The following is a 19,086-nucleotide window of genomic DNA, read 5'->3' as shown; positions in this document are numbered from 1 at the left end:
ACAGTATTTTATTCTGTAGTTGGTAAGAATTTAACTTCTTGATTTATAACGTGCTTAAGTTACAACAAAAACTGGTGCCTTAAAGTCCTTTAAAAAAACATAAAATTCAGCTAGAAGTGTGTAGCTGGTACAAACAGAACTTTTTACAGAACTTTACTGTCCTCTTTCACTGCTCTGAACATAACTTTTAATGCGTGGATGGTACTTTTCATATATTTGTTCTTATGGTGGAAAAATATGCTAAATTGTATGGCACATTAATGCCCATCCACACTTCTCTTCTGTAACCCACTGTGCTGTTGGAATAAACACCGAGACAGTAACCTTAGTCTCTCTTCTGAAATACACAGTGTAGAGAAACCTGTGCTAGCCCTTAAAGACAGCAAGCACCAAAACCATTATTAGCACATCGGCATGCCTGACAATTTATTCTGGGAAGTTCTAGTCTAACATAGCTCTTATGACACACGTACCCAAGTGTGCTGGATCACAGGTTTATATTTCATCTCGGTTTTCAGAGCATGTACACTACCTACGTTAATTGTAGGGAATAAGAAAAACTCTAGATCAGTAATCTATCCAAGCTCCAGCCTAATAAACTTAAGGTTGATCTACACAGACTTGTATGGAAGTGCCCAGAAGACGACAGACTCTCGTTTCTAATCTACAAGTCCATGTGAACCATGTTCTGCAGCAGGAAATATCTCCATCCTCTGCCCCCATTTAAAACTGAAATAAGCATATTTAAAAAAAAAAAAGATGTGAAGAAAAATTTCTAATCAAGTCTGTCTGTAAGCTAGCATTGAGGAAAAAAGAATAAGTGTTTGTTTAGAAATCAGAGTATCTTTAATTAAATTCTTACTGTGGTCTTGAAGCCTTTTTAGGCTAACTTGTAGCAAAAAGGACAGGTTTATTTTAACATGCAGCTCTACAACTGCCTTAAAATGATAAGAGATTGTATGAATGCTGAAGAATCAAGTCCTATTGATCTGACTTAATGTGCAGATCACCACTGCTGACACAAAGGAGAAAACAGAAACATGGCTGGGGAAACACTGACCTTTAATTTAAATACATATAGAACACCTGAAGCACAACTGAAATAAACCATTTGCAGACAAATGGCTTATGAGGAGGTAGGGAATTGTATCAGCCTAATTATACCAGAGCAAGAGCGTGTCTGTGCATGTGCATGCATGAAAAATAAAAATTTGGAATATTAAGCATATCTTTCTGTGCACAAGATCTTTTCTTGCATAGTTGCATAGTTTTCTTGTCCCTTAGAGGTAAACAGAAGAGACGGAAAGCAAACTACTGAAATTAGTGACAGAAACATGAAAGAAAAAATGAGTTTCTCCCCTAAATGACAACAATATTTTCATTGAAAGGTTATCAGCTTCATTTACTCCAGAGTGCCATACCTGTTGAAGTTAATGTCTGGATAACTAGAATACTCAGACTTCATCTTCGCATTGCGACGTGGAAAAGTACAGAAGAAAGCATTGGCTAGAAAACTAGCAATCTGCTCCTGTGACATTGTGATCGAGTGATTCATCTTTTGTTTCAGTAGAGGTATTGGCTACCAACAAAAAAATTGAGGGGGAGGGAGGGGCAGGGGAGAAGGGAGGGAAGGAGAGAGAAAAATAATTAGTTTACCCCTTTTAAAAGAAAAAACAGGAGCACAAAATTACATTTGTTAAATTAGAGCAAGAGTAATTTAGGCCATTGGTGAACCCTTTAATCAGCAGCACCATTAAAGTCAAGAACAGTTTATTCAAGACAATTCGGAAAAAGCTTGCTTGACAAACTGCAGATTTCTAATCAATAATAAAAAGAAAGACCAAGAAAACACAACTTATCAAACAAAACCATGGGGAATGGAGAGGGGAAAAAAAAAATAGATGGGGTGTTGCAAATCCTGGGCAATCTTAAAAACTGATATAAAAAACACACTTTCAATAGCTGTGTAGTTAAGAACCCTTAAGGAATGCTTTCACCTACAATAACCATGCTTTATACTTTACAAAGAAATGTGGAAGTCATGCCACAGATCATCACTCTATGACTTGCTTTGAATTTTTTTTGCATCCTACTTGAAGAAATAACACTGATAATATTTGCAGAAAGTGCATGATTATCCATTCTTTTATAATCGGAATGAACAAAAAGCTCAGCTCAACTTTGGTCTTCAGTTTGGAGGTTTATTTTACTCTAGTCAGGGTTTCTTTAATATAAAAAGAAACAAAGGGGCTGGGGGAACAAAAAAAACCGCTGAAGTGTTATACATCTTCCGTTTTATCAGGCTTTAGCTTCCTGATTTGGAATTTTCGCTCATCACATTCACAGCTTTTTTTTTTTTTTTTTAAAAAGTGATAATACGGGGGGGGGGGGGGGGGGATAAGAGGGGGGGGCAGGAATCATTCTGACTAAGGAGTCCAGTAACAATTACGATAAATCCACTTGACAGGAGAAAGAGAACACGGTTTTCACCTCTTCTTCCAATATTCTCAGCCATCATCATTAGCCTAGCTCCAGGAGAGCTGAGCAGCTATATTTTAATCCTTTTAGTTGTGAATACAGAAATTGCTACTAATTTAGACTCTTGAATACACAGCCTTGTTCACTCCACAAAACAAACAAGTTTTCCTTCATTCTTATAACTACTACATTCACATTCACTGAATCTCATTCTGTCTCCTGGCTATTTAATTAACAAGCTATATTATGATGGCTGAAGTCACACAGCTAGAGGGAAGAAAAAAGCCTGAGAAGCTCTCTCTAGTAAGTTCTACAAGCCTATAAAAATAGGATACTTTGGACAGTCTGTTACACTGGAACAAATTTAGCTTTATATCTAACAAAAAAAATGAGTCTGACAAAGTTCTTCACAATTTACACTGCCTAACAGTACCTAATCTTTATAAAAGGCATTAATACATGAACTTGCAAGTCTTGTGCTTGACTTTGTGTTCAGAAACTTACAGCATTCTCAAAAACTTTTCCCATCAAGTGACTAGTAAAAAAATCTAAGAAATATTCATATTGTTTGAAATTATATATCTACTGTAGGACCCCTACAGCATAACAAAGTAGGGAGAGATTTTCCCTGCTCCTGTCCAACAAAATCAATTTAGAAAACTGTCACAAAGGAGCTTACAGATTAGAGTCATTACCCTGCTAATGTGTTACCTATCATACATCCTCACTTACTTGATCAGTCCTATTCAGTTTTATCAGCTTTACTACCTACAGAACTGATTCCCATAATAATAATAAAAAATTAGTTAAGGTTTGCATGTGCGTAAGTATTGTGATGCTCTAACTAGAATAAAATATGCTCCCAAGTAAAAGAAGGCTTTATGAAAATACTAGTTCTAGGATTAAAAAATTTCTAAAATAACAAAATCAGATGTTTTAAGATTATTCAAGTATTTCCATTTAGAAGTGTGATTTTCAAACCTGAAAGGTTTCATGGTCATTTCATTTAAGAAAAGCAAGAAGCATATAGAACAGAAGGTATTACTGAAGTTCAGGCTAAAAATACGACAGCGAGATATATTTTTTTACATTCTATTATATCATTATAGATGTGCATTGTCCGTTCTGCTCCCTAGGCCTCAGCTACATTCAACACAAAAACTATAGCTTTTATTAAGAACATAACATGATCCCGATGTTTTGACCTTAGCCATTAGTTACAGCTTGCAGAAAAGTGGTCTGCCACAGAGCACTTAGCTAGCTGTGTCTACTTACCTGGGTGCAGATACTAGGGAGACAAAGTGCCAGCTTGACCATATCAGGAAGAATGGACTGGAACAAGTGTTGAGCCTCTGCATCTTCAAGAACCTGTTAAAAAGAAAGGGGAAAAAAGAAGAAAAAAAAAAAGGCTTTTTACCTCAGAAATAATGATTGTATGAAAAGTTTGTGAAAACAGGACCCATCCAAAAGAAATGAGAGAAAAAAATAGGTCCTATTAGCTTCATGCAAATCTGTAGCATTTTTCATTGTAGCACCTCACTGCATCTTACCTTGCAATAATCCACTAATTGAAATACAGAAACAACTCTCAACAGTTGCAAAAACATGTCACCAAATGCCCTAAAAAGGAACCTTGAATAAGTTACCATTTGACTCTTTCCAAAGCAATGAACCAAATTCTCAATTGATAAAAATCACTACCTAACCACAACACTACTGGAACAATTTACTTAACTTTCATATTCAGGTCACAGTCCAAGACAAGTATGTGTGACATTCTCCCGTTAAGGATATATGAAACACACTGCTGGGTCAGCTCAGTGGTCCTCAGCAGCAGCAACAGGAAATGCTATGTAAGAAGAGCATGCAAGCCTGGGCACCTTCTGCTGTCCATCCCCACCATGTTCCCTCAAGAACTATAGCCATTGGATTACACATGTTAAAGGGTGCAGCCTGCCTGGTCCCACATGCTGAAGTTGCAATCTTTTCAGTGTCTTCCTGTAAGACAGCTGATCCTATGATTATTTTAGCTGCCCCTCTCTACCTGTTCCAACACTCTTCCTGAGAAGGAGAGACCAGAATTGACAACACTCAAAAAAAATGGGTACACCAGTGTTTCACAAGGCTTCTCAAAGCTTTTATGCTCAAGACCAAGTCACATCAAACCCTTCTTGTCCTATTCTCAATTCCCTTTCTGACACTGTCTCACTGCCAAAGTGTATCAAGCCAATGTATTCTCTTCTAAGATACTAAGATACAATGTACTCTCTTCTAAGTTGCAACTGCCAGTTCAGAGCTCAGCATCACATACCCAGGGTTTAGATGAATGCACCCACACCCCACACCCCCATTCATGTATCATACACCTATTTTTAAAAGGTGCAAAAGGTTCTTTACAGTGAGCAATGCTCTCCTAAGAAAAAGCTAGGATAGGCACATGAATGGGAGGTTGTGAAGAGAAAAGCAGCATAAAGCAATGCAGTTGCAACATGCACAGCAGCACAAAAGCATGCCATATCCTCAAAGCTCTCACATTCTGCCATATGAACAGGCTGCAGTAAGATCAAGGAGAGGAAACTATATTCTCCATCTTCCTGTGCAGTGCTGCAGCTTTTCCCCTGATCTAGGGATCCAGGCACCAGATGTGACTGGCTGTTAGATTTGCATGCTGCGTTTAAGGCAAAAAGCAAAGAGAAGAGAACACACAACTTGCACTACAGCTGGAGAACGGAAGATGAAGGTCACTGTTCAGCCTTCTGCCTCCCTTTTTCCCCTACATCTAGGGAATCTGTATTTGAGACAACTACCTTCTACCAGTTTCTAGATTAAAATAATTAAAGTTCTGAAACTGTGGCTTTAAAACTATAGAATTTTATTTTTCAAGTAAAACTGTTAGAAAATAATTGGATTTACTACCAATTTCACACAAAACCAATAGCAGACAGAATGGATGAAACAGCATCAAGGTATTATCAACGTCAGTTTCTGCAACACTTAAGACTAATTGTGAAATCACAGAAAGTGATCTTTTTACTCATATAATCAAAGCTTTGTAATTCACACTTCAATGGAAAGTTTCACACAGACTTCAGAATGTAGAAAAAGATACTGGCAATTTTCTTGAGAAGAGTAAAATATGATGCCTCTGATTCAAAGCATACTGTTCCCCATAAACGCCAAGCTGAAAATATTGTTTGAAGGCTAACAGCTTCTGTTCTTCAAGATCATTAAAATAACTATAGAAGTATCTCTGCTCTATTCCCTCTCATTCCAAGTGATATAAAGGGATAAGAGTACCCAGAAAGTTAAAAAAAAAAACAAACAAACCACAAACAAATGCTCAAGTGACAAACAACTTATGCTATGGAAGGGAGGAAGATAGAACAATCCCAATACCAACACAGTTACTTTCTATGCATTACGTATGCTGCTCATGGAGACATACAAACAAGGTTTGAATTTAAAGTTTTAAATTGAAACAAGAACTTACAAAGAACAGCGAGCCTAGGAAGCATGAAAATCATTTGATTATAATAGAGGAGGAATCCAAGTAATATACAAATTATTACTGAAAGTCAACTTCTTTTTTCTAAAGTTAAGAAATGAACAAGATGCATACATCTCTCTCCTGTTATTGGCTCCATACTGTCTAAATATGTACGTGCATATAAGTCAGATATTGAAAATTATGACCTAACCTTTAACATCATCTGCTCTAGCAGGAAACTTTCCTCTGTTCTTAGGCACAATGTTTTTAAGTACCATAAAGTAACAAAACAAGTATTTAAAGGCTGGAATTTCAGATCTCAATACCTAAAATGAATATGTAAGTTAAATCTATTCAAAAGATGACATTTAACCTCAGATGTCTACCAGGCTGTCAAATTCTGATATTCTGTCCCCTTCGGGTAACACTTCCTCTCTTTTAAAGTTGACATATAAATAGTGGCTGCTATGTTTTGCTGACTGCCACAAACTATACAGTATCACTTATCTGGTGACATATTACGGCACTGGACTTTGTCATAGCTGTCAAGACTTCAACCTTTTCTTTATGCTCCTTTGAAAACAATATAATAATAGTATGAGACAATTTCTTCCCCAAACATAAGAAGGGTCAGCAATTGCACAGCTCAGCTCTGATATAAAATGCATAACTACAAAGTTCACTTCTTAAACTCTGAAATTCTACTTTTCCTTCTCCTTACCTTCCTAATGTACCAGAACACATTCTCCTCCTACATTATTCCTATGCATGACTTTTACTAGACCTCCACTAAGGAAAACATCAAAATTTGGAGCTGTTAATGCCCAAAAGTGTTCTCATTGGACTTCAGACAGATTATTCTTACATGTAAATGACAAGTAAGATGGGGTGGTTTTTTGCGAAAAGCTTTGGGTGCCATAGAAACCTTACTATGTTTTCACAAGATAAGTCACTTAAAGGACCCCATAACTTTAAAAAGATGATCATTGTGAGTGCTAAGTTCACAGAGCTTGCCAAGAAACTCCTAACTCTGCATCATTCTCTAATCAAACCACCAAGCAGCCTAAGCATTCCTGTTTTGAGTAATCCCCTATTTAGGCAAAGGTCTCCTAAATATTGCAGGGAAGCACATCAATAGTTTTCAAGCTCAAACATAGTTTGTTTCTTCCCGGAAGTTCATAACTTCACAAAATAGCTGCTGCAGTGAGTGATCTAAGAACTCTGTTGTTCAACTGCAGGTGCTATTTTTTGTCTTCTGTTTGTTTTTTTTTTTAAACAAAAAAACAAAACAAACCTTTCTCCCTAAAAATAACTCCTTGGGGAACTATTTAGTCCTGTGCTTCCCATTTATATCTTGAGGCTATAACCCATTATTGAACAATAGCAATAAGCCAGAAATATGTATCCTTCCTTGCTTTAAGTTTCTAAAAAAACTAAGTAACTTGAGTCATGGCCACATCCATGTAATCATAACTCCCCCTTTCTGCCCATGGACTCCTCCTGTACAGGTAACATTCCTGTGAGGTTTCTATGAAAAAGAACACCTGCAAACCCCTGGCTGCTTGGCCCTCATCCTCTTTTGACCACTAAACCAGCATGCCACCACATTTGCAGCTTTGTAGACCAGCCACTGTCACTGCATATTCTCAGCTACGCTCGGTGCAACACAGAGCCTGGAGTTATCTGTGACAGTCTTTTCAGATTTTGAAAGCAGCAAAAAAAGAACACTCAATCATGGAAAGTAAACTGATTCCAGGACGTGGAATGCTGACACCACAGCTACATCTGACAGACATCCCACAATGCAAATGCCAACCTGGGAGAACCTAGCAACAGTACAGAAAATACCTGGTCACAGAATTGAATGAAGATTTATTTAGAAGGAAACTCTTCAGGAAGCAGTGACTTGTACTGATGTAAAATCCAGCATATTTAGAGTCACATTACATATTTGTACTGATATAAAATCCAGCATATTTAGAGTCACATTACATATTCTACTTATTTGTTGCTGCTGAAAGAAGGATGTGTTATTCTATCTCCCCAAATAGACACATACCCCCACCATATTTCACCAGTTCCCATGTTCATCTGATAATTTCCTGAGATCCTTCAGCTTGCTAACACTACAGGAAAATAACTTGGGGGGGTGTTAGTCTTCCTCTGCATTAATAAGTCGAACCAGCCTACCAAAAAGTCATGCATTATTAGATGTTGCACAGGGTGGGTGGTAGGTGAAGCAGAACCAGTCACACCCTTGTCAATGGGCTACAAAGGCAGATACCAGTTACAACTCTTCTCACTGAAAAAGCAGTAATATTCTAGTTAGTATGAAGCTGTTACAACAAGCACCTCACTTTGAAGTAAGTCTCCTACTACGGAGCATCTGTATTGATTCAGTAATGTGCTTTTAACTGTGTACAATCTTTTCCAAGGCTACAACTATGCAAAGATTAAGAGAAAGGATTGGATTTCCATTGTTAAAAAAATATTTGTTTTATAACTTAAGGAATTCTAAAATACGAAATGGTTGTCAACAATTTTTGATGAAGGAATACATTAAGTATCCTAGCAATTTTGTTTTTAAACAATTGATCAGTTTCTCCTTTCCTTATTATGCATACATGTCCTTTGCAGCTTCCTTCAGGATTTGAAAGAAAAAACAAAAATATATTGTTGACTTTATTTGTACTCCTCCAATCATGCAAAAAATTATTTAGGAATGAAATAAAAGCAGGGGTTATACCCTGAGGGAAAAGTATATGGAATCAGAGTTACAAAGCATGACTTGCCTTTTGCCAAAGAAATCACTTGGCGATTTCATCAGTATTTGGAGTGACTGATTAAATGAACATGACTTAGGGCTCCAATTCATAAGATGCAAATGGTTCAGTGAGCTGTAGCAGAGGTAAGAGCTCTTGGCCAAACTTGTATTGCAATTTTGCAAAATGAACATTTATACTGCAGCAGAGAGGCCTGACAAAATGCCGCCATAACTAATAGCCTCTTGTCACTATAAACCAGTCCTCCAAAACGTAATGAACAAGTACACCCGACAGTCCTAATAAGAAGGATCTGAGGTAGCATGGGGTGATAGTGATGGTAGAGAGTTTAAATCTAAATCTGACAGCTCATCAAACCAAACAAACTGCACATACAGAACACGAATCTGGACAGCTCTATCTATCACATGGGAAGGTAGAGTCATCATGCCAACAGGCAACCAGCATGCTAAGACAGCAATGGCTTAATGTTTTCAATTTGTTTGGTTTTATTTCCTCACACTAACTTTTGTGGCAGGACAAGGACCAACTGAAGCACGTTCCTAAGGATGAAGGGGAAAACCAGAGTGCTTCCTTCAGACTGTGTGTCTTTTATTTCCTAATTCTAATAGATTTTGACCTTCTGACTTTTTCCTTCACAGCTGCGGTAATACCTCATGCACTTTCCTAGAATTACTTTGTTTCAGTTTGTGTTTGTAAGTACTCTGTACCATCAGTTACTATACGGAACCGTCTTTCCAGTAACAGCTTTCCTAATTATTTTAATGTAAGTTATCATATGGTTAGAGGTAGTAATAGCCTCCTAACTAATTAGACAAACTGTGTAACTTCTATGTACTCTATTCACAGTAAGTTCATTCTCTCAAATCTCAATTTTTTGGTTTTCATTATCTTCAATTTGTCTCAAATAAAAACATATCTCTGTACATTTTTACAGGCCATTAAGATCCATATGATGAATACTTCCAAGCTGAAAAACTTGGTTGCAAATAGAGGTGTAGCATATAAGGACATATATAGCCTACCTAGACATAACATCATTATTAAACCTCCTTCAAGTCTGCAATTCAAAGGAAAAAAAGACAGACGTGAACAAAGCAATACTATTCACATTCTCACAAAGAGAAAGATTTGCTCAGTGACACATGCAAGGAATATGCAGGTGGAACATGCCACAAAGTCTAAGACAACTCGGAATGGTCTCCTGAAAAAAATTTGATCAACTTTTGTAATTTTGCAATTTTGATGAGGATAACAGGGAAAGCAAAAAACTGAAAAAACTAATAAAATATATTTGGGGAACAAAGACAATAGGAACTTGTGTTTGAAGGCTTAATTTCTTTTTAAGACTTAACAGTCTTGTTCTACCCATAAGCATTTAAAATGCTGCTTTTTTTCATTCAATGCACAGACTGTACCTCCCTTCCAAAGGCTCCCATTTCACTGTCAAATGAGATGTAAGAGTTCAATTGTACTCTTGCACAATTGATATTGGTGCATTTTTGGATATTGTTTTTTGTGCATTTTTGGGTTTTGTGCATTTTTGGATAATGTTAACAATTTCAATTTCCCACTTTTTTTTTTTTTTAAAGTGTATTCCACAGAAGAACCTCCCAGGCATCTTGAGCTATCTCCCTCACTATTCCCCTCCAGCTAAAACTTTCCTTTGAGATAACGCTTATACAAAAGCTTGGGCATACTTAAGCAATCACAACATGTGGCTGCTCCTTTATTGCACCAAGCAATGTTGTCTTCATTTTCTCTTCCTTCCAGAGCAGCCTGTACTTATTTACTTGTTCTCCTGTCTCATACAGAAGTCACATGCTTTTTGTATGCTGCTTATCTAACACTTAAACATGGTGGAGTCTAGATCCACGACTAGAGCTCCTCGGTGCCAACAGAACAACCAAGCCACTGTCCATGACATTTAAGTCTTTTACCTGAAAGTAAACCAACCTCATGCTGCCAACCTGTACTCCCTTTCTTCCCCTAATCCTTGTCATAAGTGCTTTTAAACATTACAGAATCCTAAAAGCCGACTCTCTCAATCTGTTATTTGGAACAGCTGGGGAAAAAAAAAACAAACACAAACCAAAAAAAGCCTCAACAAGTTCTTAATGGGTGACTTTGAAAACTAATATATTAACTTAATACACCCCCAAAAAAACCAAGCTTCACTAAGTCATACGCTCTACAAAGCCTTTTCTTCTGGACAGGGAGTAGATGAATTCTGCTTAAACACATTGTGCCACAACTATCAGTGTATCTGATACCTAGACAGAGACACGAGGCTGCAGCCCACTAACTTGCATGCCTATGTAAAACAGACTCTTTGTCATAATGTAAAATATTACACATATAAACAAGATTGAAACCTAGAAGCAAAGCAGGGGTTGGGGGGTGGGGATTTTAGTTCCCATTTCATTAAGTTATTGAACTTCCAAAACTGCAGCAGAGAATACACTCTCATCTGCCTCCTTTAGTTCCCTTACAAAACTAATTCAGTAAGAAACACACTTAGCTGTCAAATCCATCCCATTTCTGGAGCACTTGTCTGATTAGAAACCAGAGGAAGGACAAAGTAATCTTTGGAGGGAAGGGGCGGGGGGAACAAACATAACACTGGATTATGCAGAGAAAAGCCTTATTTGAGAAGAAGAATGCCTCTGACATTTATCAAAACCACAAACTGACACTGCAAAAGGAAAAAGGAAGACAGCTTACAAGGCAGAGGTTAATTCAATTTTGTTTAACCCCCCCTCCCCCCCCCCGGCTCATTCACGTCTTCTGCCAATCGAACCCTGGAATGATCTCTCAGGTGTATCATTCCTAACAATGGCAGCTTTGTTCTCAAAGCTTTTCAACATTCTAAATAAAATCTGAAAGAAAAATGTATATTTATATTTCCATCTCCTCTTAATGGTTTTAGAAGCCCAGTTTATACTTCTAAGGTACTGGAAAACTAACCTCAATCATTTTCACTACCAGTGAGTGAAACCTCAGCCCTGATTCTCTACAGGCCATCAATAGACTTTACCTGCATGTCCTTGCAGAGAGATTCTATCATGAGTAGAAGCATTACAAACATTTCCAAAGCACTGGCAGAGTCCTGGGAATAAAAGTCAAATACTGCTTTCTAAATGCTTTTGAGTTACTCTTGGGAAGTACAAACTAGTGGAAAGGACAATGACCTTGTTTCTACAGCAGGGCTGTAATGGGGGGGAGGAAGTATCTTTCATTTGACTGACACAAGCTAAGGGTGAAAACAATGTTTCCAGGTTCATTCAAAATTTTTACCTCTCTAAACACAGTACTTGAAGAAAAAAAAAATCATAGAATCATAGAATAGTTTGGGTTGGAAGGGACCTTTACAGGTCATCGAATCCAACCCCCCCCTCTGCAATGAGCAGGGACATCTTCAACTAGATCAGGTTGCTCAGAGCCCCATCCAACCTGACCCTGAATGTTTCCAGGGATGGGGCATCTACCACCTCTCTGGGCAACCTGTGCCAGTGTTTCACCACCCTCATTGTAAAAAATTTCTTCCTTATATGTAGTCTAAATCTACCCTCTTTTAGTTTAAGACCATTACCCTTTGTCCTATTGCAACAGGCCCTGCTAAAAAGTTTGTCCCCATCTTCTGTATAAGCCCCCTTTAAGTACTGAAAGGCTGAAATAAGGTCTCCCCAGAGCCTTCTTGTCTCCAGGCTGAACAACCCCAACTCTCTCAGTCTGTCCTCGCAGGAGAGGTGTTCCATCTCTCCGGCCATTTTTGTGGCCTTCCTCTGGACCTGCTCCAACAGGTCCATGTCTTTCCTGTGCTGAGGGCTCCAGAGCTGGACGCAGTACTCCAGGTGGGGCCTCACCAGAGCAGAGTAGAGGAGCAGAATCACCTCCCTCGACCTGCTGGCCACACTTCTTTTGATGCAGCCCAGGATACAGTTGACCTTCTGGGCTACGAGCGCACACTGTCAGCTCATGTCCAGCTTTTTGTCCACTAATACCCCCAAGTCCTTCTCTCTCCTTCTCCCAGGCTGCCCTCAAAATTCCTTCATCCCCCAGCCTGTATTGATACCAGGGGTTGCCCTGACCTGGGTGCAGGACCCTGCACTTGGCCTCATTGAACCTCATCAGGTTCACACAGGCCCACTTCTCCAGCTTGTCCAGGTCCCTCTGGATGGCATCCTGTCCCTCAGGTGTGTCAACCACACCACTCAGCTTGGTGTCATCTGCAAACTTGCTGAGGGTGCACTCAACCCCACTGTCTATGTCATTGATGAAGATATTCAACATTACTGGTCCCAATACGGATCCCTGAGGGACATCATTTGTCACCGATCTCCATCTGGACATCAAGCCATTGACCACTACCCTCTGGATGTGACCATCCAACCAATTCCTCATCCACCAAACAGTCCACCTATCAAATCCATATCTCTCCAATTTAGAGAGAAGGATGTTGCGGGGAACCGTGTCACAGGCCTTACAGAAGTCCAGATAGAAGACATCTGTAGCTCGTCCTTTATCCACTGATGTAGTCACTCCACCATAGAAGGCCATTAGGTTGGTCAGGCAGGACTTGCCCTTGGTGAAGCCATGCTGGCTGTCTCGCATCACCTCCCTGTCCTCCATGTGCCTTAGCATAGCTTCTAGGATGATCTGTTCCATGATCTTCCCAGGCACAGAGGTGAGTGTTTAATAATTCTATGATTTTAAAAACATCAGCTAGGAACCATAGTGTGGAAGCATTCAAAAGCCGTCAAATACTTTACTACAACTTTTTTCCACCACTTTTGAAACCAATAACTTTGGCACTAAAAACTTCATGAGACAACATAGTTATTGCCCTTATAAAAGCTGTATTTTCCTTAACAGTACAAAAAAAAGTCAAGCACAGACAGAAGGCAAAAAAAGAAGGATCAACTAAAGACAACACAATAGCATTGTAGATTTAATCAAATCTATAGACTATTTTTTGCTTGGTTGTCAGAACTAGACTCAAAATAACCGGTAGCTTGAGAAAAATATCCAGTAATTAAGATTATATTGGCCAAATAAGACCCTCAGACCATCTCCAGGGTATACACTCTGCCACCTTTGCAAACCTGCTCTTTAAAGAATGCATGGCAACTAATAACAAACTCTGCAAGGAAGCAATATAAACAAATTCAGTTTTTCAGATGAAAAAGCATGAGAAGAACTGGGAATATAGTTACAATACACTTCATTTATGCCTTCATAGTCATCCTAACAATGGCAACGCCTCTATCATTTCCCTACTTCTGTGTATGCTTTTTCAGAGAGTGTTTCTCTGAAAGCTTTGACCATCATCAGGTTTTTTTTAATTCTAACTGCTCCAGACATTAAAAAAAACCCCAAAACTAAAGGCACAAAGCAGCTAAGGAAAGCCACCACAACCAAAAGGAGCTTCTCTTAGTCATTTGGGATAGATAGGTGAGCACAGATACAAGACGATTTAGACATAATCCAATGGAATCAAAGAAATATGTTCATCAGCCCCCTACTCCCAAAACAAAAAAAGCAACTATCAGAAGATAGCTTTTAAAACCAGAACATTCATATTTATTAGATTTTTTTCTTTTCTTTTTTAAACAGGAATGTTCTCAATACAGTGAAAAACTATGGCAGAGATCCTCAGGATAATGCTTTGAGACAATGTAAAGACATAAGTATCCACAAACACTTAAGACACAATATAATTAAAACTCTACACCTGGTATGCATAGATATCCCTTCCCTGGTAATTCTGAGTCAATAGTCTGATGCAATAGTCATTACAATGGTGCTTACAAAACACCACTTAAAAGATACTCAACTGTTTGGCTGAGAATAAGCCTGTAATTCAGTACTCAATGCTATTTCTCCTCTACTATTTCTCCTCACAATGCTTAGCTTCTAATGTTTTGAATGTGTACAAGATGCATATTCCCCCCATGCCAGAAAAGCTCACATTTTGTTCAATATGGGGACAAATTCCTTTCCGCTCCTGTGAAAAGAAAACCTTTCACAGCACACTGAAAAGACCTTTTCAGTTTAGATTTTAAAAAGGTAATCTGATGTAATGTAAATTGTTTGAAAACATCTGGACTAAAAGGAAATCCAGCAAGGAGCAATGGATAGGCTATTTTCAGCCTTAGGACATTTTGTTTCTTGCTTAAAAGCCTACATTTGTAGTGCTGACATCTCTGTACAATGCTCACTTATGTTAGTACTGTCCAGACAATTATAAAAATGATTTTTCAAAAACTCAGTCACCGGAACAATTTGGTACTTTAAAATTCCTTCTATTCCAGTATCACGGATTACAGCAATCATTTTTTCAAGCAGGTCATTCAAACCACAAAACATACAGGAAAGACTGACATAGTTCATAAGACCTGCTAGGAGACAAGAGAGGGGTGTAAAGCCTTATTAGAACATTAAAATCTCCCAAGATATGCACGTAGTTAACAGTAGTGGGTGTTCTTAAACAGTTTGCTCTTTTTCAAATGAGTGAAAATCCAGAGCTCAACCATAATCCAACTAGACTATACTACAGTTGCATCATCTTCAGATGTTGCATTCATAGTCTTTTTTTAGATGAAAAATGGAAATAATGGTTAAAAATATAAGTATAATTTCCAAAATTTCTTAAAGTTATTAAGTTTAAGGTTATTAAATTAAGATTATTAAGATTAAGACCACAGACACTTAAAGGCTGTGTGGTTCTGTGGCTGTTTGAAATTTTGCAATTGAAGTAGAGTATTTCATTCACAAGACAGTTCTTAATTTCATTCAAATCAGCTCCGTGATCTCAAAACACAACCAATTCTTCTTAGAGAGGAAGCAAACATACTGCCAATATTTGCACATCTGATTTTTCTGCTCAGTTCTCAGACATTTAATATGCTCTGTCTTAACTCAATTACTTGCATCTGACATTTTCTGAAAGTAAGTTCAGGCCAAATGTACTAGTATACTACGTAGCAACATACATTCAAATGAGAAACTATAGTTTGGCAAAAAAAAAAGCACTAAGCAGATTCTGTAGATATCATCCCAGGTTTTACTAGGTTTATGCCATAAGTCAGCAATTCAACAACACATATTTGTAGGTTTTTCAGTGAAATATAAGAGTTTTCTTCTATTTATTTTAATTATTCCTAAATGCAAAGCATTGACTAACAGAAACAAGAATCATTGTAATATGCTCCACCACTCCTCACTTTAAGAATATTCTCCTATATTCTGGAATCTGTGCAGAACACTTGCAGTAGAAAAAAAAGTGATATCTTAGAAAAAGTGTATGCACATATCCATGTGAATATTGCTAGGCCAAAATTTAAATAGTAAGGATTTGTGCAAATTAAAAATAATTTATAGTACAATAATTAACTTCAATTTTTCAAGAAAAGGAAACCAGACTTTCGGAAGAGCAAAACATCTGTAATATGGATGTGTGATATTTATGGAAAATAGAAAGTTATATTTATAAATGAATTTATTCACATATTTCTTGCATATTATATACTAACAAGTTTATGTATTTGTAAATGACATTTATAGAAGATTTGAAAGGTATTAAGTGAGGTTCTAGAAATTTACAGGTAGACACTTGCATGTAAAAGCAGACAGTAACAAAGCCTCGCATCCTGACTGTTCCGGACTTCTAAAAGGATCTAGCATCCAGAAGTATGATCATCATGCAAGTTTTAATGGAAGGAAGCAGGGAGGAATGGGACTCCTTTTCTAATCCTGTTTCAAAACTAATTACAGCTGTAATTGTAAGACAAACATTTTTAATAGCCCATATTCTGTATCATGTAAAAGCATAACTAAAGGGTGAAGAAAAATAGCAATACATTCCTTCAGATTTTTATCAGGTTTTAGGATAAACTGAGATTTGTGTCATTAAAAAATACCTGCTAACAGCCAGTTTTGAGGCTAAAACCAGTGAACTCATGCTTGACTGGAAAAGGAGAAAAAAGAACACAGATAAAAGTGGTCTGCTACATTCTTCCTTTTCCTTCATGCTGAAGATTCTTCTCTGCAATTAAGTATAGACAGGAGAAGAGACTGGTCTTTTTAAAAAGCATGATCATGTTTCTTTCAACCTCATGGAAAAATCCAAATGTAGAAGTTATACAGCTTCCTTCATAGTAGAAAGGGATTTCCTGAATGCTGAATTTGTATGGGAATCAACAGCAAATATGCAGATCCTGGTCATTAAATAGATTGATTGGCTTCAAACAGTTTTCCATAAAGACAAAAAGACCACAAGACATCCATAAACAGGCACCGCAGACAAACACACACGCTTTCTTCCTACACTAAAAGCCAAATCTAACAGTTGGAAACTGAGTATTATACAGCGGAAAAGGAGATACTGTCTTTGTAAAGATACCAATAGCATATCCCCTTTAAGTCTTCCTATTTGCATCAAGTAAGCACCAAGGGTTTCAAGTTCCACAGAGAGCCTGCAAAAACGAATTTTAAAAGGCATAAGTGCCTTCAAGTGAGGTTCATTTAAAATGTCAATTACCTTTATTATTTTGTCCTCCTAAAAGAGGCTAATGTATAGATCCCCATGCCTTTCTGTCAGCAACGTCTCATATTGGTACTACACCACAACGGGGCCTGCATGACAAGGCCACTTCTGCCTCTCAACTTCAACCCAGCAAAGTTATAAAAATGTAAAAATAGACAAAAGTTCATGAAAACCCATCAAAAAGAGATACCTAGAAAAGTCTAACAGCAAGAAAAGCAAGTAGTCAGCAGCACTTCCTCACAACACTCTTTACTTGCAATTTCAGAAATTTCCAAAGTCCATCACAGTATCTGTGTAGATGTCAATGGGATCTTTTCTCCAGCAATTTCTCCAAATCCCTTCAAAACCTGATGTAAAGCCATAGCATCCTCTACATCCCCTGACAAGGAGTTCCACAGCCTTTTATTCAGTATCTAAATAAGTAATTACTTTTGCCTGGTTTTGAAACCCTTACCTGCTAGGAACACTCATCTAGCGTCCCTTAACTGTTGTACTACAAGAATGAACAGTCATTTCCTCTTCGCACTTTCCTACATTCATTTTGGACACCACCGTTATACCCATTCCTCGCTTCCCTCTTAACTAAGATGAAAAGATGAAACAGTCCTAGCTTATTTAGACGTTCTTCTTACGGAAACTATCACATACCTTTACACCATTCCTGACTCCTGTTATTGTATCTTCTCCATTTCACAGACACAAACTTTCCACCAAGATGACGAAGCTCAGAGTCCAGACAAACATAAAAATAGTTATGGATACAATGCGAACATCTGCAAGATGTATTGTGATCTATTTTTCAGATGACTCACAGAAGCTCAGAGACAATCACTGTCTATGCCACACAAATTTACCTAAACTCCAATCTTCAGTCTATGCTTCTTAAGAGATCAAAGTTATCTCTAAACTATTTGCAATTTCCAATACATAAGTAATCACCAGAGATTACAGTTTGTCTTTTAATGACATGCCTAAGTACTGGATTTAATCCTTTTCAGCACCAAATAGCATACAGACATTATTTCACAAAGTAACTTTTTAAATACAAATATTTGGGGAAACCTAAATGCTAACAGTCCTGCATAGATAAGTCCCTCTCTTTCTGCTTTGCATATACAAAAAAGCAGCAAGAGTAGCTAAAAATCAGATGACTAGATCCGATTCCTTCCTTTCACTGAAACGTATCAGGAAAGCCTATAACTTAGATAACTTGCAAGTAAGAATCAAAAAGCATATAAGCTTTATTCCTTTGTTTTCTGACACTAAAATGATGTCAATGTTACAGTTCTTCACTAGGTTTCAAAAGAGTTTAGAAGGCGACTGAAATTAAACCACATGAGCAATAAAAGCACCCATCATTGTTTCATTGCCTGCAGAGTTCCTTTTTGTCACTTTAAGTATCTTACATATTTTTCCAGTAGATTTGTTATTAAGTATTGCTGCTAAATATCACAAGTTTTAGATAGGACCAAATAACTCAGTTTGATACAGCTCTACTGTAAAGGACAAAACCAGTTAGTGAGGCTGCTCACCAACTGGTTCACCTGAAAGAGCTCAGATTTTAATGACGTTAGAGGTTCTGTATCATCACAGTTCCTGAAGCTTCACAACATAAATTCTGCCAACTTAAGTTCTTGTACACTATGCAACTAAAACTGAATTTAAAAGAAGGATCACCTTTAAAGAAAGTTATGCACTGCTTATACAATGTTATGTCATTTTCAGATTTAAACACTCCTCTGTTCCTGAAAGAGCAGGACAGATGCAAGCAGTAAGAGGAAGAGTTCATG

At 37.6% G+C, this 19,086-nt stretch overlaps 1 protein-coding gene across 5 annotated transcripts in view; it reads right to left on the bottom strand.

The window, feature by feature from the left end:
- The window catches only part of PARG (poly(ADP-ribose) glycohydrolase), a 74,940-nt gene that overhangs the window by 38,340 nt on the left and 17,514 nt on the right, over positions 1–19,086 (bottom strand). For all 5 annotated transcript variants that reach the window (XR_012043939.1, XM_072871220.1, XM_072871221.1 and 2 more), the window contains 2 exons: positions 3,754–3,846; positions 1,422–1,579 (listed from right to left, as the gene is read on the bottom strand). Coding sequence is in view for 4 of the 5 variants with exons in the window: in XM_072871220.1 (XP_072727321.1) it covers positions 1,422–1,579; positions 3,754–3,846 (251 nt within the window). In the remaining variant the exon portion in view is untranslated. The remainder of the gene's footprint in view (positions 1–1,421; positions 1,580–3,753; positions 3,847–19,086) is intronic.

Source organism: Ciconia boyciana, chromosome 8 (genome assembly GCF_034638445.1).
Source record: "Ciconia boyciana chromosome 8, ASM3463844v1, whole genome shotgun sequence".
Taxonomy (NCBI): domain Eukaryota; kingdom Metazoa; phylum Chordata; class Aves; order Ciconiiformes; family Ciconiidae; genus Ciconia; species Ciconia boyciana.
This window is presented reverse-complemented; position numbering and strand designations above follow the sequence as displayed.